General features: G+C 58.0%; 1 protein-coding gene across 4 annotated transcripts in view; it reads left to right on the forward strand.

The window, feature by feature from the left end:
• The window catches only part of SEC14L1 (SEC14 like lipid binding 1), a 44310-nt gene extending 38541 nt beyond the window's left edge, over nucleotides 1-5769 (forward strand). For 3 of the 4 annotated variants that reach the window (XM_053910607.1, XM_053910604.1, XM_053910605.1), the window contains 4 exons: nucleotides 1746-1997; nucleotides 3004-3182; nucleotides 3477-3578; nucleotides 5231-5769. In XM_053910607.1, the coding sequence (XP_053766582.1) occupies nucleotides 1746-1997; nucleotides 3004-3182; nucleotides 3477-3578; nucleotides 5231-5246 (549 nt within the window). In that variant the 3' untranslated portion in view covers nucleotides 5247-5769. Of the gene's footprint in view, nucleotides 1-1745; nucleotides 1998-3003; nucleotides 3183-3476 lie in introns of all 4 variants that reach the window. The other variant, XM_053910606.1, reaches the window with a different exon arrangement.
• Nucleotides 5770-24676: the final 18907 nt, after the last annotated feature.

Here is a 24676-nt window from a genome sequence, read left to right on the forward strand (position 1 = left end):
CTAATGGAGTGAGGAGAAATCCCCCTTTTGCTGCCACATTGTGGTGCAGAAGCAAGGGCATTCCTGGGTTATTAATGCTCAGTGTGTGTCCTGGGGCATCGTGGCCTCCTGAGGTGTGAGGGACTCACACCTGGGTCGCCCTTTCCGGAGCCCCGGCTGCGGAGAGGACGGCAGTGCTCCGCAGCGGCCTCAGAGAGGACGGGCTCCTTGGGTGGCCTGTGGCCGTGACCAGGAACAGAGCCCTGGCTGCCGTGTCTCCCGAGATGATCTGCCCGTCACTGGTGGGGCAGGCTGATGCTGCTGCTGTGGTTTGAACAGGCGGCGGTAGAAATTTGCTCTGCCTCGGTCGCCAGTTAGGTAGGGGTCTTGGGTTTTTCACGCCTGCGTCTGGAGGATTGTTCCTGTTTCTTACTAGGAGGCTGGCTCGAGGAGGCGGAGTTCTCAATTGTCCCCTCTGAGATCACTGTCACCCTTGTCCACAGTACAGAACTTGAGAGTCACAGAGTGTCCGTGGAAATGGGTAGCCGGTATGAGCAGTTCTTATGTCAGAACAGTAAGAACTCCATGTCTGCTGTGGGGCTTAGGGAGAGCACAAACCAAGGACAGTGACCCCTCTGAAATGAAGGCTGGATTAAACGTCCCCAATGTGCAGGCTGGAAAGAGGGTGCTTGTCAGGCGGGGTTCTCATGTCAGGAGCGCCACCCAGGGGCCCCTGGGCAGAGGGGAGCAAGTGGGCCGAGCCTCAGGGCCACCGTGGTCCTTAGATGGGACCCTGGTGCTCTGTGGAGTCTGCGCTGCAGGGACACTCCGCAGTGGCGTTTCACAGCGAGGAAAGGCTGTGGTGCGGTGGGAGGAGGAGCCGCTTGCTCGCTGGATGGAGCCCATGCTGCTCGTGGAGGGAGCACACAGAGGGAGCACGCGGAGGGAGCATGTGGCTGTGGCTTCTGCTGGGATTTTTAGTGAACACAGAGCTTTCCCAGCTGGTTTTAATTCTCCTGTCCCTCCCACAGCAATCTTTTGAAACTGTAACTTTGATCATTCCCTGTTGGGAAACTTTAAATGCGCGCAGGATTAAGTGTAGATTTCAGATTGGCTCTCAGGCCCCACCCTTCCCCCAGCCCATGCCAGGTGGCTCCCCTCCCCACCCGCAGCGGGCTGCCACTGTCCCACTGTGAGCAGGGGCGCATCCGCCCTCCCCTTGTGTTCTTTGTTCACCTCCCACCTGTGCCAGCCCCCCTGCACTCGTCCCCCCTGCGCTGCGGGTCCAAGCGGCCCGTGGGCCCACCTGCATGCCGTCTTGCCTTGTATCCTGTGTGTGTGCGTTCAGTCCCCACCAAGGACGTGCTTATTAGTTTTAGAGGTGAAGGGAGGGAAAGAAACACCGATTGGTTGCCTTTGTGAGTGCCCCGACCAGGGACTGAACCCACGAGCTTTCAGGTTGTGGGGTGACGCCCCACCAGCCAAGCCGCACCGGCCAGGGCTGTCCTCTTTGTGTTGCGGAGACGCTTTTTACAGTCAGGACTCAGTGTTTCAGAGCTCGGCCGAAAGAGCAGGTCCCGGGAAATCGTGGACTGTACGTGTAGCTAGTGACGAGCACAGAGCGGCCTGGGACACGGAGCAGGAGCCTGTGAGTGGGAGCCTGGATGGTTGCCGGTGACTGCGTGCTGAGGCCACGCCGCCTCCCCAGCACAGTGCGGCCAGCGCCTGCGCTGCCTCGGTTGTTGACGCAGCCCCTCTTCTTCCAGATTCTCATTCAGATTGTGGACGCCTCGTCAGTGATCACCTGGGACTTTGACGTGTGCAAAGGGGACATTGTCTTTAACATCTACCACTCCAAGCGGTCCCCACAGCCTCCCAAGAAGGACTCGCTGGGGGCGCACAGCATCACTTCTCCAGGAGGGAACAATGCGCAGCTGATAGACAGGGCCTGGCAGCTGGGCCGGGACTACAGCATGGTGGAGTCGCCCCTGATTTGCAAAGAAGGAGAAAGCGTGCAGGTGAGGCCGGCTGACACGGCCGAGCCCCGGCTCTGTCTCGGGGACGCCGCATGTCAGTGGGGGGCCGGCTGGGTGAGTCCGGTTCCAGGTCCATCAGAAGGAGCCAAGCAAGTCTGCGGGGGGAAAAGGACTCAGGCCTGGGGGGAGTTTGGGACAGAACCCGCGGCTTCTGTCTCAAGTGCGCGAGTTTTCTCCAGCGTGTATTCAGCAGAGAGCCCTGGAGGGAGGGTCAGGCAGGATGTGCGCACAGTTGGGGCTCAGAGACTTCCACCAGCGCGCCCTTGACCGTGTTCCGCTTGCTTCCTGCAGAGGGACGTCACCCTAAATAGAAGCGAGAGACAGGAGTGCCTAGGGGACTGTTCGCTGTCATTGCCGAGCATTCTGCTCAAGTGCAAATGCTCCGTCAGTCCGCCCGAGCAACTGTAGCCCGTCGCCCTGAGTGCGCGTGCTCGCAGCGGCAGTTCTGCGTGCCTTGGCCCTCCCAGCAGCCGCGGGGCCTCGCTGCCTTTGCGGTTTTGGGGACGAGCCTGTCAGTGTCCTGGCACAAGAAAGGGTCTTCCTGAGTTTTAAACTAGCGGGCACTTTAAGCTGCATCCCAGCCTTTCAGTGCAGAATTACAGAAGTGACTGGCACGGATGGACATTCGGTTTTCAGTGGCCATCCTAGATGTCTCAGCCTAGAATGCGCTGGTCCGATCGTTGGAAGTCTGGTCCAGATGGCCTTCTTTGACCTTCTCAAGGTCGAGTAAAGGCCCTGTTTGAGGTCTTCGGTCCTGGTTGTTGGGGCAGGCACACTCAGTGTCACTCCCTGTCACCTTCCCAGCACCCAGCAGACGCCTGGCTGGGGCCGACCCTGATAATGAACCAGAGTAGCGGGCCCTTCACTTGTCCAGATGGTCAGTGACCACTGCTGAGTCCAGGATGGCTCCCTTGGCTTTGCCAGACCCACTGCCAGACAGGGGCTTGGAAGGAGGCTGCCTCAGCCAGCTCTGCCTGACTTGTTCCAGGGCTCCCACGTGACAAGGTGGCCAGGCTTCTACATCCTGCAGTGGAAATTCCACAGCATGCCAGCGTGTGCCGCCACCAACCTGCCCCGCGTGGACGATGTGCTGGCCTCGCTGCAGGTCTCCTCCCACAAGTGTAAAGTGATGTACTACACCGAAGTGATCGGGTCCGAGGACTTCAGGTGTGGGCTCCGGCAGGGCAGGGGAAGCTTGGGTGCCGGCCGAAGTGACCCTTGGCCCACTTATGGCCAGTTCACTATGCTACCTGTGCACGAGGGCATGTGGACCCTTGGCTATGCCTGACCCTCCCTCCAGGGCATGTGGGCAGGGGGCCCTGCCCAGATATCCTGCTTTGTAAGTGCTGCCAGTGGGGGATGGGGGCCTGCAGAGCGGTGGGGGGGGCAGACAGCAGACAGGGTGGGAAGCTGGGTGGCTCTCGGCCCTCACGCCTCGTCCCCTCGCTGTGCTATTTGCAGAGGTTCTATGACCAGCCTGGAGTCCAGCCACAGCGGGTTCTCCCAGCTGAGTGCCGCCACCACCTCCTCCAGCCAGTCCCACTCCAGCTCCATGATTTCCAGGTAGTGCCGCGCCGCCGCCACCGCCTCCTCCTCGGACAGCCCCAGCACGCCACCCGCCCGGCGGCCGCAGTGTGCAGACGCCTCCGACCCCTAGGTAGCAGATAGCTGTCGAGATGGTAGACGTAGTCCCTGGTCCCGACGCCGTCTCGACAGGCAGTGTTGACTCTAACGCCGACTCCGTAGCCATAGGTTTTGTGTGCAGCGTGTACAAAGTCAAGCCAGAGTGCAAGGGCTATCGGGAAAGAAAGTAGTTTATATACTAATTAAGAGGTTGACTTCGTCTCGAGTGTCGATGCAAAACACGTTCCACGTAACCTCCACACTGTCCATTAGCGGATGAACCTCCACACCACCCTGCAGAGGCGGCCTCACCTTCCCACGTGGAGCAGGAGCTGCTGACTTGCCCCCCACGCGGCAGCCCTTGCCTCCGCCTGCTCGCAGCGACAGCCCGCTCGCTGCCGTGAGAGCAGGCGCCGCTTAGGCTGGAAGGACTGGGAGGCAGCCTGTGGGAGCCCCAGCCTGGCTCCCTGGCCGGACGGATTCTCACGTCGGTGCTGGCGGGTCAGGGGGCGCCCGTGGCGCCAGGAAGACACCGCCATCATTGAACATGATTGTCTCTTTCCTCCTTTTCAAATCAAATCTCAGTACTCCCAGAGCAGGCTTTCTGGGCGTGTCCAGGGGCGGTGGGCCGCCTTTCCCTCTTCCTTCTGGCGTGTTGCTCCTCCTGCCTGCGCGCGTCAGTTCTGAGCTCGTTCCCGACTTCCTTCCCAGCGCCCTCCGAGCTTCATAGCATCAGAGCCCAGGTGGCCCTGCTAGTCCTGGAGGGCAACTTGAGGACACTTGCGTTTGCCACGTTGAAGCTGCCTGGTGTTCACCTTGGCTAAGCAGGGACCCCTTGATGTGGCTGGCCGCTTCAGGATGGCACGCGGCCTGTAGGAGCCCCGCCTGCGTCTTTGTAGAAGGAAGTGGACTCCCAGCGTGCATGTGCACGTGGGCATGGCTGTGTGGGGCTGGTGGGCTGCGGTGAGGGTCCTTGGTCCAAGTAACGAGATTCTTCCTAGGAGTCAAGCAGATAGGAAATTGGTTTGCCTTTCACATTTTCTTTTCATTCCCACTTCCAAAGCCTGTTCTGTCTCGTACTGGCTCTCGGATTTTGGCTTTTTATGGGAAAGGCCGGCTACTTGCGAATTTGCCCGTGTTGCAGCGGGTTACTCGGGATAAGACGTGACGTGCGGTGTTGTATGTGGCAGAGGTGGGGCCTTCGGAGCTAAGGCGTGTGTGCCGGGCCCAGAAGTCCTGGGCTACGTTGTCTCAGGCCACGCTGCGGGTGTCTGGTGGGTGTCTGTGGGTCCCAGAGCAGAGGTGTCAGGAGGGCTCAGAAGAAGCGGGGCCTCCCCTGGTCAGGGAGGCGCTCGCACCTGCCCTCACACTGACGGCGGCCGTGGGCTGGCCTGCGATTGCCAGCCTTCTTGGCACGCAGCTGGGCCTTTCCTCTGAGAAGAGAAGCTCCTCGTTGGCACCTAGAGGCCTGTTTCCTCTAGAAAGCACAGTAGGGTCCGTTGCTGCTTCCAGTTGGTGCTTCTTGTTTCCAAGTTCCAAGGACCTGAAGACGGTCCCTTCTCTCTCTCTCTCTCTCTCTCTCTGTGTCTCAGATGGCGATTTTGCTGACAGCTGCCAGGAAACCGCTTCCCTCAACAGTCCACAGCAGCCCAGGGGTGTTTGTAGAACTATTTGAGTCACAGCCAGCCCCTCCCCCAGTCTGAAGATCTGTTCTTTTTAAGTTGATTCAGAAGTGGCCCTGTTTTACCTCCAAGGGCTGAATGCGTCTTTAAGAGTTCAAAGCACAGGACCGCGCCGATGCCTGCGGGTTGCTCCTGCGTCACTCGGCTGCTCTCCTTGTGTGGGAGCCGTGGCGTGAGCCTCGGTGACGCGGGCGAGCCCGTCCGGCCTCTCAGTGCCCCGCACTCCCTCAGTAGCGGCTGTCCTCCTGCCTTTCCCAGCACTAACGGGTCTTCGGGTTCCCTCTGCGATGAGTGTCTTCGTTCCCTTTCCTCCCGAAATGCATTATTTCCATACGAAATTCTGTAAATGTTTTGTAAACATATTACCTCACTCTTGGTAATACAATCCTGATAGTCTTTACAAGATTTTTTTATTGTTATCGATAATAAATGTGAACTGTTTAAAGAAAGCAGGTGTCTTTTTGTTACTGTGAAGTCTCCCTGGAAGAGCTGTCGGCCTCTGCAGGGAGGGAGGGAGGGAGGGGAGGCGGGAGCCTGAGCGCTGGGGTTCTGGAAGTCCCGGCTCGCTCACTGCCCCGCGAGGAGGGAGCCGGGGCTCGCCGGTCTCTCGCTCCCAGAACACGTGCTGTCGTTTTTCTTAAACTCCACGAGGTCAGAATGAAACACAAATGACAGCATGTTGCCTGATGGGATGTTTCCTTAGTACTACGATGGTTCCTTCAACCAGGTGGCCTCAGAGCAAATGAAACAGGCAGGTGTGCACCTTCAGAAACCTGGGCCGCCTTATCCCAGCTCCCCGCCTGCCCACCTGCCCATCAGGAGCTGTGATGTCTTTCGCTTCCCTAGTCAGCGCCTGTCCTTGGTGGGAGCCGGCCAAGGGGACCGGCTGGGACCTGGGGTGCGGAGCAAGTGCTGCCTGAACGTGTCCGCAGGTAGGAGCGTCTCCCCAGGGGTCTAGATAGCTAACGTGCGCTTTCCGACCTCAGCACGGGGGTGACTCACGGTGACCTTACTGTTCCTGGAGGGAAGAGAGGCCCCTGCACGAACCCCCCCTCCGCTGATCCAGCATGTCTCTGCCCGTCATCTGTCTATCCGTCCATGGGGCCTGCTGTTCCCCAGCCTTTGGTTAGGCATCAGATTCTCGCGGTGGCAGCCAGCGGCAACTGAAAATCAGGCGGGCGTCTCCAGAGTGTCTCCGAGTGCCACAGCGCGGCGCAGCGTCCCAGAGACAGCCATAGTGTCTTCACACCGGGCCGCCAGAGCCCTCCTCAAAGACACGACGTCTCCCCGTAGTCTCTACACAAGGCCGGCGGAGCCTCAGGCGTCTTCTGGTGCTTGAGTCGGGGCGGAGGTGGGGTTACTGGTGTCGCGGAGCAGACCTGCGTATCCGTGGTTTGGACAGGTTGGGGTCTGGCCAGCCGGGGATTCTGGGACATTGGTGGCAGTGTCCCCCTCATGGAAACAGTAGGTGGGTTGCAAAACCTAAAGCCCACAGGGAGCTGACCTGGATGCGTCGGGACTGTGAAGGTGGCGGGTTTGTTACAGACACTCCACCACAGCGAACCCCGGGGACAGCATGTCCCCGTGAACTCCAAACGGAGGCACAGACCGCACTCATAACAGGCCCCATGTGTCAAACGGCAGGGCGTCCAGGCACAGGGCCCCCACAGAGCCCTAGGTGCCCTGTGGGGAGCGAGCGCAGCAGCCAATTTGGGCCAGCGGGCGGGTCAGGCAGGATCCGTGCCCTTCCGGCAGCTGGTGGGCGCCGAGGGCTGCCACTGAGAGGCTGAGTGGTGGGAACGGACTAGCCCCTTCGAAGTCCCCCAGCTGACCTGCCCGGGCTCCCTTCTAGTGAAGGAAAAACTGCTTGGGGTGGAATAGAACTTCAGCAGGGCAGGGGACAGGGTGGAAAGACGACCCAGACTGGAGCAAATGGACGTGTTTTATAAGCACTTAAAAAGCATCAGGGAAGTGTCAGAAGTCCGGTCCGACCAAAGCTGAGAGTGAGGAGCACGAGGTCCTGCAGACGGCGGGGGTGAGCCCGGGAGCTGTGACGCGTCGGAGAGCTCAGACCGAGGGGACAGGACTCAGAGGGGACAGGACTCAGTTACAAGTGGATGAGGAAACCACGCCAGAGGTGAAGACTAAGTCACGGGGAACTCTCAGGGAAGCAGTTCACAGAGGGTGCTTTCAGGGGGGGTGCAAGGCAGAGGCGGAAAGGGGGGTCCGAGGAGGGGAAGGTGCCGAGGGAAGTGGGGGCCGGCGAAGAACGGCCAACGTAACGTGATGTTGGAGGGGCCAGCACCTGAGAGTGACTGGCTCCAAGGGACGTTTTAGCCAAGGGGCTGGATTTTATATTTTTAAGGTTTGTTTATTTTTAGAGAGGGGGAGAGAAACATCGATGTATGAGAGAACGTTGATCAGTTGCCTCTTGTATGTGTCCTGACTGGGGACCGAACCCGCAACCCGGGCACGTGCCCTGACTAGGAATCAACCGTGACCTTTCACTTTGCAGGATGATGCCCAACCCACTGAGCCACACCAATCAGGGCTAAAAATGTCGGATTTTAAAGAAAACGATGCTGACGCATCTGTGGAGGGAAATCAAGCTTTTCAAAGGGTGAGCTTTATGCAGGGACACAGTGGAGTAATGAAGATTTTCTAGGAAAGGAAGAGCGAGCCGGGAGTTGGTATCCAGCAGAACTGATGTCCCAGGGCAAAGGGCGCATGTGATAGTGTCGGTGCGCAGCAGTCGGGGTAACGTGACCCCAGCCCTTCCTGAGGACGCGCTGCAGACGCCAAGCCGGCTGGAGAGACGTGAGGACCCGTGAGGACCTGTGAGCTCTGCCTGCCCAGCCTGCTCCTTCCCTTCACTCGGGGGCTGGTCTGCACTCAGGACCCAAAGCAAACCCAAGCTCTGCCAGGGCAGGGGTGGGCCTTCTCTCTAGCTGGCGGAGGTGACCCCAGCCCCCCGCCCCACCCCTGGGACGCACATACCCCCCCAGGGGTGCTGCTGTCCCTTCAGCTCAGCCCTCGAGGCTGCTGCAGTCCTGCCTCAGAAGGGATGTGCTGCTTAATTGGACGTGTGGGTGTGACGGGGCCATGTGGTGAGCACAGTCTTCAGTGACTAGAGTCACTTTCAAAAAAATAATTGGCTTTTATCACAAGAGCATACTTCCTCGTGGTGAAACTTCAGACAGAAGAAGAGGGAGTAAAGTAGGAAAAAAGGCCCCTCTGTCCTGGCTGGCGTGGCTGGCTTAGAGAACCACAGGGTCGCCAGTTCGATTCCCAGTCTGGGCACATGCCCAGGTTGTGGGCCTGGTCCCCGATGGGAGGTGCGCAAGAGGCAACCACACATTGATGTTTCTCTCCCTGTCTTCTCCCTCCCTTCCCCTCTGTTTAAAAATAAATAAATAAAATCTTTTTTAAAAAAAAGTTCTCTCTCACCTTGTTGTGTTGTCCCTCCCACCACCTCCTGGCTCCCTTCACCCCGCCCCCACACCGGTCCCTACTCCCAGAGACAACAATGGCAACAATGGGGTGTGTCTGCCCAGACCGTGGCTCCCAGTCGAAGGGAAGGAAGCACGAGCGTGTGTATAATTACGCATTTTTCTCTGAGTGCGCTGGCGTATCCCTGCTTCACTCCCTTCCCCGTGTCTCATCGTCTGTCCCACATTTCTTACGGCCTGTCCACCCCCTCCGTCCCTTTCCTGACCTGGCCATCAACCTTTTCCACTAGAAAGCTCTCCACATCTTCGGGGAAGTGCCCTTGGCCCTCCTGGGGGGCAGATGGTTTCCCGGTCACCCATTACTCGCTGGTTCCTGTCATCTGGTGTGTTGGCGTTCCCCGCGGGCCCGGGTTCCAGGAGCCTTGTCCTTGGGTGTGCACCTGGCGCCGGAAGCCACCGAGTGTGCCAGCCACGTGTGGGCTGGTCATTTGGCTCTGGCCTTTTTTTTTTTTTTTTGAGCAGACAACTGTAATATTTACGAGGTCAAGTTTATTGCCTTTTCCTTAATAGCTTCTAGGTTTTATATCTCTTTAAAGAGGACTTCCCACGTTAAATTCTCCTACATTTTTTTGTGGTACTTTTCCTGGGTGGGTTTTTTTTTTTTTTTTTTACATGTAAATCTGCGATGCATCTGATGATTTCTGTGTACAGAGCGAGGCGGTGACTTTCGTTGAGTCCTCAGCGGTTCTCTAGATTCTTCGGCCGCAGGACGGAGCCCAGGCCCAGCCCCTCGACAGTCCCGGGGAAACCCTGTAGGTACTGATGTGGCGCAGGTCGGGAGAGGGAGTAGCCGGTCCCCAGGGAGGACGGTTGTAAGTGCTGAACTGTGGCAGAAAGAAAGCACAGTGCGAATGCCGAGGAACTCAGGGGTTCTCCTGCCCACCTTCCAGCACCGCCCGCCACGGTGAGGGTCCTGGCGGGATGGGAAGAGGGGTCTTTTCTGAGGGGCTATGCATGAATACGGGCCTTTGCTGCGGCGCCCCCCGCAGGCAGTGTGCAGTCCCCACGCCCAGCCATCAGCTCTCCCCTATGTCTGCATGCTCCGGCAGCAGTCTCCCAAAAACGGAACGAGTGATTGGTTTCATTGTCTCATTTCTAAACACTTCCGCGTGCCTCCCAAGAAGCTGTTTGGATTGGAAAATCCCAAGAGAAAGCTGAAGGGGAAGTGCAGAGGACCAGCTCTGCTCCAGGGGGCAGGTTTCGGGGCCTCTGTGACTGGAGGACACTTCCCGTTCCAGACCCTGTGCGGGTCTGGCTGCCAGCGCTGGTCTGCAAGGGGCATGCAGGTTTTGGGGAAGAGATAATAGAGAATGTTGCTTTCTTTGTCTCTGGAAACACACAGTGGGCATCTGTTGAAGGCCTGTAGTGTCAGCCTGCTGGGGGCCCCTGCCTGTCCCCCAGAAGCCTGGACTGCAGGGCTGTCTGTGAAGGAGACGCAGGTCTGTGCCTCTGTAGTCACCTTACACTGGGGAGCCCTGAACGTCATGTTCTGACCCCCGAGTTCCCAGTTACCTGCACCCTGGGCTGGGCCATCAGCTCCTCTCTGGTTCTCTGTTGTTCCCACAGTGGGAGGAAGCTTCCGTGGGAGCCCCATCGGGGTGCCCTGGATTCGCCGGGAGGCCTCACGCACAGTGGAGGACGGGCAGTGAGCCGCCTCCACCTCCACAGTTGGCGTCCTGCCCCGCAAAGGCCGACGGTGGCCTTGCCCCCATCCTGTCACCCTGAGAAGCGGGCAGCGTCAGCTTGGAGAGGCAGGATTCGCCTCCTCCAGGTTTCTCCACATGCGCGTTGGCGGTCTGGGCAGGGTCGTTCTTTGCCTGGGGCCGTCCTGTGCCGTGCAGGACGTTGAGCAGCACCCCTGGCCCCCACCCTCTGGCTGCCAGTAGCACCCGCCGGTTGTGACAACCAGCACTGTTGCCAGACATTGCCCACTGTCCCCCGGGTGGGCAGAACCATTCCTGGTTGAGAATCAGTGTTCTAATCTAATAGGCTTAGGGCTCAAAGGAAGAAACTGAGGCCCAGAGAGGTTAAGACATGTGCCTAGAGTAACACAGCAGTCCATATGGTGGAGCTGGGGCGGGGCCTCTGGCTCAGGGCACCCTGATTGGTGCACCACTTGCTGCCAATGCGGCAGCTGATACGACTTTAATGAAAGTTGCGACTTGAGTCCATGGACGGCCCAGTCTCCCAGAGCAGTCCCAAAGGTTGCACAGGTTCAGGCGGGGTGGAGATGAGGCTATCCAAAGCCAAGTGCACCTGAACGCCAGGCCCTAGCATGGACTCTCTCCCGCCCAGGCCTGCACGGGGAGCGCAGGCTTCCAGGTCAGGAGCCTGGACTTGTGGACCAGCCAGGGAAGGCCTCACCTCCCGATAATCGCAGCGTTGGGACCAGCTGTTCTGCTGAACTTCATGGGGAGTCTTCATGGCCATTGTCATCGGTGAGTACCCACTGGGAACTCCAAGTGTGAGGTGTTGTTCCCCAGCCTGCTCAGTGAGTGAGCCCTTCCTTCCGCAGCGTCTCACTCGGGCCGTAGTCAGCGTGTGTGCTGGGGAGGCCGTAGGAAGGAGCCCCGGGAAGCATGCTTTTGTGAGGCCAGGTTTCCCTGGGGTCACTTGCTGAGACACAGTGTGGAATTTGCTTAAAGCACGAACACGTATTGGGAAGTGGGAATAGAAGCGTGTGTGTGTGAGGGAGGGAGGGATTGATTTAGGGGTGACCAGACGAACCCTAAGGACTGAGTTTATCTGCGCTGGAACGGGGCACGCGAACTCGTTCATGCTCTGGATTTTCTAATCCTAGAGTTAGCAACCCTGGCACAGGATATGCAAATTGGAGGAAAATTGCATGCAAATGAGCAGAACATTGGTTCTATTTTCAGCCCGTTCTGCCTCCCTGGGATGGCATCTGACAGAGCCAGCTGGGTTTCTTTCTCCACCCCAGCGTGTCCCCAGGGCCTGGGGTCAGCGCTGTGTCCTGCCCCTGGAGTGCGGCTGTCCTGGAAGCTGGGCTGGGCGTCTGCAGACCCAGATGCAGGCCACCCCACTGTGGCCCACTCCCTGCCGGCGGCCAGTACGGGGCACACACGGGCTCCAGTCCTCAGCCCGGCCACTGAGTGGTGGCACGACCTTGGAGAAGCTCTCAGGTCCCTTTAAATCTCGAGAGGGTTATTCTATGGGTGACAGGAAGCTGGCGAGCACGGGGTGTGTCGCCGAGCCTAGCACATAGCCAGCGAGTGTGCCGTAAATACTAGCCGCCGAGAGGAGGCAGACAGTGACGGTGAGTCAGGGCTGACTTGGGTCCTTCCGGTCACACGCTCAGGGTTCAGCTCCTTCTGCGAGGTGATTGCAGCCAGTCTGCCTGCCAGGCCCCCAGGCCTCTTCTTCCCTCAGTCCTGACCTGGCTGGGCATTGTCACCAGCTGTCTGCTGTGCCGTCTGGCTCGCTCCCACCTTCACAGCCCTTGGAGGCCTGCCTGGTCCAGGAAGGACAGGGAGGGGGAGGAACAGAACGCTGGACGAGGCACCCAGCCTTGTTGTGCTGCACCCCAAAGATTCCGCTGGTCCTGTGGCCGTGGTTCTGGACAGGCCGCAACACAGGAACGTGGCCCAAAGCCCGTGCACACAGCCATGCAGCCCCTCGAGGCCCAGTGTGCGTGGGCTCCTCCAGGCCAGGGGCCCAGGCCACCAGCAGGGTCACCTGATATTTAAGAGACCAGCTAAAGAACCCAGTAACAGTGTGAAAGTCCAAACTCTCTGGCTTCCGTTGCCGAGTGACATCACGTCATTAAAAACCAACGAACCCAGCCCCTAGTCCAGTACCCGCTCCTGGAGATACTGCCCTCGGTTTGGGACTTCACAGTTTACGCCTCGGGCGCTTGCAGAGGGCCAGCTCCAGCCTTCTCAGTCCTAGCTGTCTGCATCTGCGGGAGACTTCAGTAGCAGACCGCTCCGAGCCAGTGGTGCCGACGCCATGCCCACGGCACTTCTGTCTGGGAGTCCGGGCCGGCGTGGGACAGCTCGCCGTGCTTCCTGCAGATGAGCACTGCTGTGCACCAGCCCAGCGACATTTCCCAGAGCGACAGTTCATCGGTGCTTCCCCTAACGAGGCTCCCACACCGCCGCGCCGTGGGCCTCATTGGGAGAGTGAACACCTATCCTCCAGCATGAGTTTCTTGGGGGGCGTCTGTGGTGCCTGCCACGGCACCCCAGGGAGTCCTGCCAGCCTCCCATGCCAGCTTCTCTCCAGAAACAGAGCAAACCCTGCAGTGAGACTGGAGGTGAGTCAAGGGCTGACCGGTGGGGCCGGGCACAGGGCTGGTCTGCGGGGTCATGGTACATGAGGAGCACCTTGAATTTGGTGAGAAGTCTCTGCTGGTGAACAGCAGCCTGGCCCCCACAGCAGGCCCTGGGAAGGGCGCAGAGGTCTCAGCGTGAGGGACTGTTGGCCAAGGCCAGGGGCCTTCCCATTGTTCCAGAATGCTCTGAGCTGCTTTGAGGCCTGTGCCATTCCAGGTCACCAGCTCCCCCAAGCAGCTTGGGCAGTGGGGGGCAGGAATCCTAGATGGAAACAGGACCCCCGAGGGCCTCAAGGGCTTTGCCGTCAGAGCACACAGCCCCCCCAGGCCCCCCAGGCCCCCACAGGAACTTCCTGTGCCATCTCTCCCTCGGGTTGAGAGCCGCCCTCGCTCACTGTCGTCACCTCTGTACGTTTATTCTGCTCAACGCGTCCTCTCCAGCCCACATCCTCTCCAGCCCACGTCTCCATGTGATCTGCACTCGATTTTTATTAAAAGTTAAAAAAAACCAAACCTGTTACGAAAACTTTTGAGCGTGGAAAAGTACAGACAGCAGTGCGAGGGACAAGCGCCTCTGTAGCCATCGCTGCATTTGTCAGGGGCTCGCATTCGCCGCAGTTGCTTCATCTGGTTTCCCTGAATTATTTGTTACCATCTTTGCGACACGTCCCCCTTAAGTATTGGAGGAACAGGTCTCCAAACTGCATGTTTTCCTGCTTCGTACAACCCCAGTAGCAACAAGATGAGCCGTCGTCCCCAGTGTCACTTCGTGGCCAGCCTGTGTTCAGGTTCTCGTGTCTGGTGGCAGCCGGCTTGTCCAGCGAGGGTCCACTGAGGACGGTGCCTGGCACGTGGTGGCCCAGACTCTTTTGTCTCTGGGGACACAGAGCGAGCCCCACCTCCCCTTTCGCTTCGTGTGACAGTGATGGTGGAAGAGGCTGGCCCAGACAACCAACCGACCGTTTCCTCGTGCGGTCACTTGCTTGGTCCGCTCGACACTGCCCCTGACCTGGAGGTCAGGCGTGAGCCAGGGGTGACTAGAAGAAGGTTGGACTTTGGCGGGAACATCTTGTAGGTGATGCTTTGCTGGGTGACGTGGGTGTGGACAGCACCAAAGTGGGGCGTTTGGGTTGTGCACACCGAACGGACACCTTTCCACAAGGCCAACGCCCGAAAATGCATGGCCGAGGGCTGGCACCCCTGTCCCCTTGCGGGCTGCTTCGGGACGGCATGAGATGACTTGTGTGAGGGGGGCAGACGGGAGCCCCCAGACTCACAGTGTCTCTGTGCCCATGTGACAGACAGGTGTGGCCCGCAGGTCCCCGCCTCCCTCTGCCCGGCCAAGGCCTTTGGTCCCGGTGTGTGTGTGGCAGCAGGTGGCTCTGGGACACAGAGCTACACTGAGCCCTGCTTGTCACTCTCCCTCTTCTCTGCAGTGAGGAACAGCAGAAGGTCTGTCCTCAAGCCTTCAGAGGGGACACAGCCATTCCAACGGGTGACAGCGCCACCTGCTGGAGTAGGGGCGCCACGCCCCGGGGTTTACCTGGCCTTTCCCACAGACGGCTGGCACTACCAGGGGGAACAGGCTGCTGGTGCCCTCTGGTCACTGAGGCCGGGAGACTGGGTGGCCATGCTCAGGATTTTGTACTAAAAGGGGGGCGTCAGTTGTGCGGGACCCAGTACTTTGAGGCTCTGGGCCTGGGTGTGTGCCTGTTGCCTTGGGATCGTGGTGTCCCTGCTGAACCAAGCCTGTCGTCACCGCACGACGTCCCTCTTTGTCCCCAGTGGTCTTCGCTCTGAAGTCTGTCGTGTGATGTGAACAGAGCCTCTTGTTTTTTTGTTTTTGTTTTTTTAATAGGCCTGCACGGCGCATGTTTTCCCTTTCTGTGAGCAATCTCCATGGGCCGCACGCCGCCGTCCGCTGCGACCGCCTCTGCCTCCAGCTGGCGTGTGGACCGCCATCTCGGTATTGGTTTCTCCGTTTTCCATGTGGTCGTCAGCTGTTCCTTCCTCGCCTTCCTGTGGCGATGTGTTAGGACTCCATGTTGACACGTCGATGGAGTTATCGGAGTTTTGTGTGGTTGTCCGCCCAGACCCGCGGCTTCCTGCCCGGCGCTCCGGTGCGTGTGGTTTACCGCTTCAAGGCAGCGGGAGAGACTTGCCTCTGCGCGGCCCTTCTCCAAGTGTCTGGAGTGCCGGAGGGGTTGCCGTGGGCGCTCCAGTTGCACGTGGGGTGTGAAAGCGGTAAGGAGGGCCGTCTGCCGTGCGAACCGATTTCTGCTCTCTCCTCCACGCTCTGTCCTTCCTGCTGCGGCCGGCTTCCCCCTTTCACGACTTCCCTTCCGTTTGAGAACTTCCCCAGCTGCTCTCTGAGGCTGTGTCAGCTACAAAACCCCTCTGTTTGCCTCATCACGGGATGGCCTTCCTTCTCCTTCATCCTTCTCCTTCCGCACGTTTGGGGGCCACGCTTCAGTGACGTTCTCACTTCCAGAACCTTCGTGTGCTCTTCGGGTCTGCTCGGGGCAGCTGGTGCTGTGGGGACGCAAAGCCGGGCCCCTGGAGCCTCAGCTGGGAGGGACGACTCTGGCTCACCAGGACACAGAGCTGTCCCTGCTGGAGCATCGGGGGCTGGGCTGTCCCTTGGCCTCATGTCCCCATTCCCTGTGCCAGGCTGTGTCTCTGGGTGAGGATGGAGAGCGGGTGTCCAGTCACTATTGCCGGGGGCTGCTGGTCTGTCCCCTTGCTGGTTCGGCCACAGGCCTAGTCTTGGTGAGACTTGCTCAGCCCAGGAGAGGATTGAGCCTACTTGGCTGCCAGCTGTTGCTAGGTGGGGGGTTGGGAAATGCATGCCTTCAGTTACCTTCTTCTATTCTGGGGTGGGGGGGGCATAAGATGCTGCTGGTTATCGCCAACTTGGCCTTGGGGTCCCCGGCAGCTCGCCACCTCTGTCCTTCTTCAGGATTCCCTGTGCCTGCCTCTTGCTCTGTCCCCAGGGTTGAAGCTGTGTTTAGCAGGGGAAGGGGGAGCCTGGGCCACCTGTTGTACACATACTCTTGATTATCTGATTGAGTGACTGTGTCTGTTTGAAGCAAAGTGATGGTCACAGCACCTTGGGCCAGAGAAGACCTTTCTCTGTGACGAGCGGAGTAACTGCCTCACGCTGGAGCCCTGAGATGCGGGCTGGGTTCCAGGGCGGCCGACGTGTCTCAGCCCCGCAGCCTGGGTGCTCAGTAGCGCCTCCATGCAGTGAGGGCTGGTGGGCGAGGAGCCCAGGCTGCACCGGCCCCTCTGCAGTGCATTGTCCTCCACTGAGAGGCACTAGGTGGGTAGGGGGGCAGACAGCTGCTCCCCCCTCAAGGGGCAGGGAGAAGCAGGGTGAGGGGAGAAACCCCTGGTGGGACACCAGGAGCCACACCCCACTGAGAGCCCTGCCCTTCCACGATGACGGTCACCATGCGAGCGGGGGAGGGTATGCCAGCCTTTTGGAGGGGAAATCAGAAAAGCTGGGACGAGACCCAGGAGCTGGCCCAACAGACCCTGAGGAGCCCAGTGACCTCTTGAGACCGAGTCTTCTTTCTCCTGCTCAGGCCAGATGTGTCCGATCTCCCTATGGGCTGAGCCTGGTGACCTCACAGCAAAGCGGTGGGGGCTGTACCAACCTCAAGAGGGCTCCACAGGCCTCACGAGACTCAGAGCCGTCCCAGGCCTTTGGCCCCGAGGACGTGGCCACTGCCTCCCAGCTTGTTACCGCCCAGAGTCTTGGTTGCTGAGTGCCCTGTGGAAGCACTTCTGCAGGGGCGGGGCGGGCAGGGGACGCTGGGTGGGTGAGAGCAGGAGGAAGGGAGACGACCCCAGAGGCCAGCTTGTTTCTGTCCTAGTCCACTGCTGTCCACTAACAGAGAAGACACTTTCCCAGGCCCAGCTCTGTGCTGGGAGGAAGGTGGGAGGGAGGAGCTGTGGGCATAGATGGCTCGGACCCTCTGCCCAGCACCCACCAGGCCTGTCCTGTGCCCAACCCCATCTTTCCTGCTGTGGCCTGTGTTCCCCACTCCATCTCCTCTTGCTGTAGCCTGTCTGTGCCCCCGGCCCCACTCTTGCTGGGCCTGTGTGTAGCACCTGGAAGGTGTGACCTGGGTCGCGCTAGGCAGAGGCCCCGTCCCAACCCCTGGATTTCTGGCCTTGCTACCAACTCTGCCCTGCTCTCCTTCCCCCTGCTCTCCAGACCCTTCAAGGGCCACCTCCTCCGACAGGCATTGCCCCCCGCAACACACCCGCACCCTGGAAGCCTGTAGTTTCCTAGGGCTGAGTCACTGCTGGCGATCAGAGCAGGTTAGCACGCGGCCTGGCGCAGGCGGACACGACAGGGGGTTCCCGGGCCCTGTACCCTGCGGTGAGCAGCCCAGACACCGTGAATAATTCTAAATGCAAAGCGTCCAGACAGAGAATAACCACCGTTCTGTCCGTTCACCTCACCCACGGCAGGACCCCCTGCACGTCACAGAGCTGCGTGTTAGCACACCTTTCCCAGAGCCAACCACTTTCCCACGGCCTTTACACTTACAAGATTATTCCGTTCTGCATGTATAAGCATCTGTGGGCAGTGCCTAGAATTGTGCGTTAATCTTGCTGTTCAGATCATCCTGCAGCGCTGGCTGATGTGTGTGGATTTTCTCCGCCGTTTAATTGTGTGTTTTCTATTTACCACGTTTCTCTGTCTGCCTTCTCTGTCTTCTGTGGGGCTGGTTAGGGTTTCAGCATCCTTTTTCCCTCTCTGTCAGTTTGGAAGCTGCCAGGTGCACCCTTCTGGCAGGTATTGAAATGTAGATATTTAACTATAAATTTTTGTCACAGAGTTGAAAGTCATTCAGTGTTTCTGCCCCGAGCTTGGCTCTCCCACTGAACACAAGCCCCTGCAGTCTTTGTTATTGTTTTTAGAATTTCAGCCCTGGCTGGTGTGGCTCAGTGGATTGAGCACTGGCCTGCAAACCAAAGGGTTGCAGGTTCGTTTCCCAGTCAGGGCACTTGCCTGGGTTGCAGGCCAGGTCCCCAGTAGGGGGTGCATGAGAGGCAACCACAATTGATGTTTCTCTCCCTCTCTTCCTCCTTTTCTTCCCTTCTCTCTAAAAACAAATAAATAAAAATCTTTAAAAAAAAAAAAAAGAATTTCAGTCTGGCTCTTTGTGATACAAAATTAGGTACTATTTTCACAATCCATGGGAACTAAATTAACCAACGAATTCCTGTGTTCACCGTGTTCCTTGCGTCTTCTCTTTCCTCCCGGGCCGACTTCTTGCGGACGCCCCCTCTTTGGTAAACCTTTCAGGGATGTCCTGTCGGGGGAGCTCTTTCCTCGACTCTGCACGGCTGAAAACGCCTGTACTTTACGCTCACCCGTGAGTGAGGTTTAGCTGGCTGTGCAATTCTAGGGTGACAGTGGGGTCCCTTCAGCCCTTGACAGTCCCGGTCCAGACAACAAGAAATCTGCTTTGTGGATAATCTGCCTTTTTGCCCCGGCCGCTCTGCAGCTGCACTGTGAGGCATCTGTGCACGACGAGCTGATGTTTGTAGAGCCTGCAAACCATTTTGTTTGGAGATTCCTATCTCTTTTCGGTTTTCGAAAAATTTTAGCTGTTATCTTTCAGAACATCTCTTTTGCGTCATTCCTTCCATCCTTTTCTTCCGAAGCGCCTGCTGGCTATTCTGGAGCTCCTCCATCCACCCTCTGCGTTTCTTACCTGGGACTTCTTATTTTCATCTGTTTCCTGTGTTCCTTTCCGGGCCACATTCCCAGTAACATCTTCCAACCAACTCACCCTGTTTTCCGTGTGTCTGAGCAGGCGTCCTGCTGTCCGCGGGGTTTTTAACTGCGACCATCCCACCTCTCGGTTCCAGGGTCTCTGACTGACTCCATTTCATGGCCACCTGCTGCTGTTTCCCTGAAGCCGGCTTTGCTCTCCTCATTTTTATTTCCGTTGATAGTCCTAAGCATTTGTATCTGAAAGTTGTTTTCAGAATCCTCTATTATTTCCACTTCTCCTGGAGTTATTGCGTGTCTCCGGGGTTGATTTTTTTCTTGCTTGTCTCTGTTAGCGTTGGTTTGGCTCCTGTTTTGGGGATCAGGTTGGTAGGTCCCATCTGGAGTAGATGTTTTTTTCTCTTCAATTTCTCATCTTCCCCCACCCTCCCCTACCTCGTTTTCCAGCTGCCTTCCCTGGGCCTCGGGTCTCAGAGCACCCATGTCCTGGGGGAATATTGGGGACAGTGGGGGCCCTTTCACTGAGTCCCTGGGGAAGTTACGGTTGCTTCCCCCAACTTGTCTGGGCGCACAGCTGGGAGCCCTGCCCCAGCCCCTGCGAGGACGTGGCTCCGGTCCCTGCCTCGTTTTAGCGTCCATCACGTGGCGATGGCTATCTGATTTTTTACTGCAGCTGTGCCTTTTAAGTTTCTCTTTTTAGAGTTTATCTGTCTGTGCTGTATGGGATGACTTGAAAAATGAACTTAAAGTGCCATCTATTTTGTAAGCTTTAAATATTTCCTTTTATCGTAAGTCCATTAAAAGCAGAAAGCCGCTGTAAATTTTCAGGCTCCTGGAATGCAGTGGGTTGAAGGTTAATTTTTTTAAATAAAACCTCATCAAACTGACCCAAATGTGAGCTCCGCCAAACACGTTTTCCCCACAGTGGTGGGCTCTGCCAGCCACGTGCCGGCAACAAAGAATAAGTCACTGCTTCCCCTTAAAAGTTGGAGGCAGGAACATTTCCTGGCGAGATACATTGTGTCAGTTTCTCCCCCTTGGAAGCCTCCTTGCCAGTTGGACTTGGTTGTTAATTTTTGATAAACTATTTTATTGAACGACGGCATTGACACAGAAAAGTACACAAGTTATAAGTGTGCAACGTGACAAACGCACACACGTGGACACTCCAGGTGTGAGCAGCCCTGCGGCTTGGGGTGGTCGCTACCTCCACTCCACCGTGGGAAGACCAAGGGCCGGACAGGCTCAGCGCTTCTCCGAGCTTCCCAGCTCGGCAGAGACACCCCAGGGCCGCACCCCCTCCCCCCCGCCAGGCCTCCTGGTGCCATGTTCAGGGAACAGGTGCAGGGCTGGGGTGGGCTGGGGGTGGGGGGCAGAGGCTGGACAGGTGGGGAGTGCCCACTAGGAGCAGAGAAACAAGAGGCTGAGGGAGGAACACCGAAGGGAGGTGGGACCCGGGAGGGTGTGGGGGCTGAGGGGCTGTGAGCCTGCCCCCACCCCTCCCCCTGGACCAGCCACTCTGACTGCGGAGTGGGGACCGCCATTCTCCTCCCCCAGCCTTTGGGAGGTCATAGTACAGCTTCGTTTGTTTGTTTAATTGGAGATTTTAAGATGGGATGGTTTAGGTTTTAATTTTCCCCCAAAAAGACATATTTTAAAAGACACACACTACTTGCTTTTACCAGTATTTTATTTTTTTAAGAACATTTTCTCACATGGGCCTTCACCCGTGCAGGAAGGGGAAAATGGAGAAAAAAAGACCAGTCCTTTGAACGTCTTCAGCTTTATCTGTATTTTTAAAAAAACAAACCTCACCTCCTTGCATTGTCCCTACTTGCCCCATGTTGCCTCTGACCCGCGAGGACTGGTCACAGGCTGGCCCCGGTCCCCAGCAGATGTCTGCGACTCTGAACAGCAAAGCCCCCTTCTAGGGTGACCAGTCCAGGTCTGGGGGCTGAGGACACAGGGGCGCCCACTTAGCAAATAAAAATACAGGGGTCCCGGTTCCCCCGCTGTCAGGACAACTCTATGTGTGTATTTAGTGCATGAGCCAGCGCTCCATGGGGTATACTTACAGTGCCGAAGTTGTTGTTGCTTGTCTGAAGTTCAAATGCAAGCTGGCAGTCTGGGTTCTGTCTGGCAGCTCGGCACAGGAGGGCCAGAGGGCACAGACGGAGCCTGCCGGGACCTGGAAGCTCCCACCGCTACTCTGGGACCCTCGGCCACCCACCGCTCCCAGGGCTGCTGCCCGGTTCCACACGGCCCCTCCACCCTGTCTGGCAGGCCCTGTGTTTACTGATGTTTCAGAGGAAAGCAAATTAAGATTCACTTCCCCCTGAGCGCTGTGATGCAATCGCTCTGTGACAAGGGGGGACACCTGGCTTTCCTCTCCGCCTGTGTGTCCTATGTCCTGCATGGGGCTCGGGCTCCAGCAGGCCGGTCCCACAGGCTGCTTTTCACCCCCTTGTCAAACCTGTGCTGTGCCTCCGCACACACCCTGTGGGCGACTCCGGTCCTCATGCCCCACCCCCGCTGGGGACCCAGGAGCTACAGTGAGACAGCAGCCGACTACACAGGGCACGCTGCCCGCCAGCCCCTCCACGGCCCAGGCGGGCAGCGTCATCCCCGCCGAGCAGACGAAGAAACTGAGGCACAGAGGTTTGGGATCCTGCACAGGAGCATCAGCTGATGCTCAGTAGCCCTGGGGTTGCAGGACAGGCCTCTCGCTCCCTCCACAGGCCCAGGGTCTCAGCCCCGGAGCAGTGAAAACCTCCACTCCTCCCACCCCCAGGTTCGGATTTAATAGCCTGGGTGGGGCCTGGGTGGGTGGCTTTGAAAGCTTCCTGGGCGATCCCATTGGACAGAGCAGCTGCTGCTCTGGAGAGGCAGGGGGATTTGCGCACCTTCCCAAAGTCAGCCTGACCTCTCCTTCCACAGAGAAGCCCGCCCTGGGCCCAGACCAGTGCCAGGCTGCATAGGTGATTACTTGGTTAATGTCTGTTTTCCTTACGAATGGATAAGCTTTAGAAGGCAGGGACCATAATGACTAATCAAGAAATATATGTTGAATCAGCCAACGAAGAAACAACCTAATTACTGGGATGAAGCATGTGGACCTTTTAAAGCTCTTGCTGTTACTGCCCAAGTGCTTTCCGGAAACGTGGAAGCAGGGCAGGTGCTCACACGGGATCGCGTCAGCGTGGCCACACCTGAGACGTGCAGCCCGTGTCCTTGGAAGGCCTCCGCCACCCAGCAGGTTCGGGGAACAGTGCGCAGTAGAGATGCTGGGCCGCATGGGGAGACAGCGGCCGAGCCCAGCCGAAGTGACAGGTGGCCGCCCATGCGGGTAACCAGGCCCCTCTTGGGTCAGAGGGCAGGAGTGTTTGTTTTGGTTGGCCTGTTGTCGAGGCCATGCCTGACCCCTCAGGCCTGGAAGCCTTGGGGGAGCGGTGGGGGGGGGGGGACTAGAAAGAGGCTGACTGAAGAGAGAGAAGAGGTGAGTAGAGGCAGCAGTGCCCAGAGACGGGGTAGAAGGCAGGGACGCCGGCTACCCCGGGACGTCTCGGACCTGCTGACCGACGCATGAGAAGGACGTGCGCTCTGGGGGCCTGTCGAAGCCTCGCTTGCTTATGCCCCTGGCTCCCGGACTGGAAAGAGGCAAAGTCCGGGCTCAGACCTGACCCCCACAGGGGGCCTCCCTGTGCGGGGTCACTTCTAAGCTGGTCCAGGTGTCCCCTGCCTCCCGGTACTCATGGGCCGTCTCTTCCACAATCAGATTGAAGACGGCTATTTCTGTCTTGCCAGCAGCCTGTCCTCCCTGCTGGCTTTGACGGACACGTTGCTGTGGGCGGAGCTCCACAGGGCCAGGAAATGAGTTCCAGCTGCCCAAACAGCGGCCTTCAGTCTAGGAACCTCCAAGGAGCTGAGTTCTGCCCACAGCCAAAGGAGCTCGGGCATGGCTTCTGCCCCAGTCCAGCCTGCAGATGAGTCGACCGCAGCCTGTGAGGTTCTCTGAAGCCGAGTGCCCGGCTAAGCCGAGCCCAGGTTCCTGACCACAGAAACAGCGAGGTGACGAATGTGTCTCGTTTGAAGCCACTGAGTTCCGACACATTTGTTACGCAGCAGTAGCTAATGAATACACTCCTCATAACACACAGGTCTCAGGGTGGTCAGACTCTTCATGTCTCACGGCTCCAAGTTCAAGGATTACAACCCCATAAGCCCCCTCGGATCCAAAGAGAGGGGACATAGGAGGAATGCTAAGGTCACATTGTGGCCACTTTTGGGAAACATGTTCAGACACAGCCCTACTCCCTGCCACAGGCCACAGGCCACAGCTCACATCCCTCCCACATGCAAACCATGCTCACCAGCCCCAAGAAGGCCCCAGAGCTGTCCCTCAGGGTTTGGGGCTCATCTTTGAGGGGCAGGACCTAGTCACGGGGACCAAGTCTGGTGCCAGCGAGACTCCTGGGTGGGGCTCTCCTAGCTCCGGCCTGGGCCCCCCCACCCCATGGCACTGCCTGCTGGGTCACACCTCCTCTCTCCCGAGAAGGTCAAGTTCACAGCCGAAGAGGTTTCTCAGCCCATCTCCTCCCCCAAAGGCCAGAGTCCAGAAGCCTCTCTTCGTTTTGTTCTGTCCTCATCCTGTTTAGTCCCAGACCCTGAGTCCTGTGGAAACTTGGGGGCTGCCTGTGCATTTAAAACGCTTCCATGAGATGAAACCCTTACGCACAAGACTTAAAAACCCCCAAAACAACAGACCTTTTTTGGAGCAGTTTTAGGTTTATCAAAAACCTAAGCAGTGAGCACAGAGTCCCCGCAGGCAGTCTCGCCCGAGTTTCTGGTCTTGTGGCCGTGCGGCCCCTCTGTTGCCGTTGACGAGCCGATACTTGCGGGATTACTGGCTGAAGCCTGTAGTTCATGTCCGGGTTCACGCGTGGCGGCATAGTTCTAGGTGACAGATGTCTAACGACGTGTTCCCCACCACTGACTGTGTCACACAGGGTAGCTGCACTGCCTGAAAGCCCTGTCCCCCCCTGTTCATCCCTCCCCTGACCCCCAAGCTCGGATTTCCTTCTCCACGTTTTGCCTTGTGGATGAGACACAGGCCACGTGGTAAGGCTGACAAGCTCGGGGGAGGCCAGAGTAACCCAACAGGGTGGTCTGAAGGGAAAAATCCCTAAGATCAGGTCACGGCAGGGAGTCACGTCCTGGGCCTGTGGCTTCCTTGACAAAGGTCACCCTTTACCTTTGAAATTGTCTATCGTCTTTGTGCATCTAAGATTACATACTTTTGAAATGTCAGCATCATCCTTGTTCCCAGACCCCCGGGAGGCACATCCTGGGCACCAGAGCCGGAGCTGGGACCACGGTGTTACCTTGTGGCCCACATGCCACCTCTGTGTGCCGTTAATGGTCATTGCTAACTCTCCGTCCCCACCAATGTAGAGGTGAGTGTCTCCGCGTTTCACTCTGTATCCAATCCCGGAGATTTCCCCGCTTCGCTTTTTTCACCCCCTTATTCCCACCCCCCCCCCACCCCGGTGGATTACACGTAACCCCCGTGTCTCCTCCTCCGATTCCCACGTACAAATAAGCTACACAGCTGCTGGTCTCCCGAGCGTTTCCTCAATTTGTTGAAGGTTTGCTTCCCGGCAGTTGTCAGTTTGGCTCAAATAAACTCTTACAAGACCTCTTCTGAGGCTGGGCGCTCTTTCGAGGACAGTCCCTTCCAGGACGTCACAGAGCTGCCATCACACCTTAGGGAGTCTCTCCGGGTGGGCTCTCAGCACCCC

The sequence above is a fragment of the Desmodus rotundus genome, chromosome 9, assembly GCF_022682495.2.
Source record: "Desmodus rotundus isolate HL8 chromosome 9, HLdesRot8A.1, whole genome shotgun sequence".
Taxonomy (NCBI): Eukaryota; Metazoa; Chordata; class Mammalia; order Chiroptera; family Phyllostomidae; genus Desmodus; species Desmodus rotundus.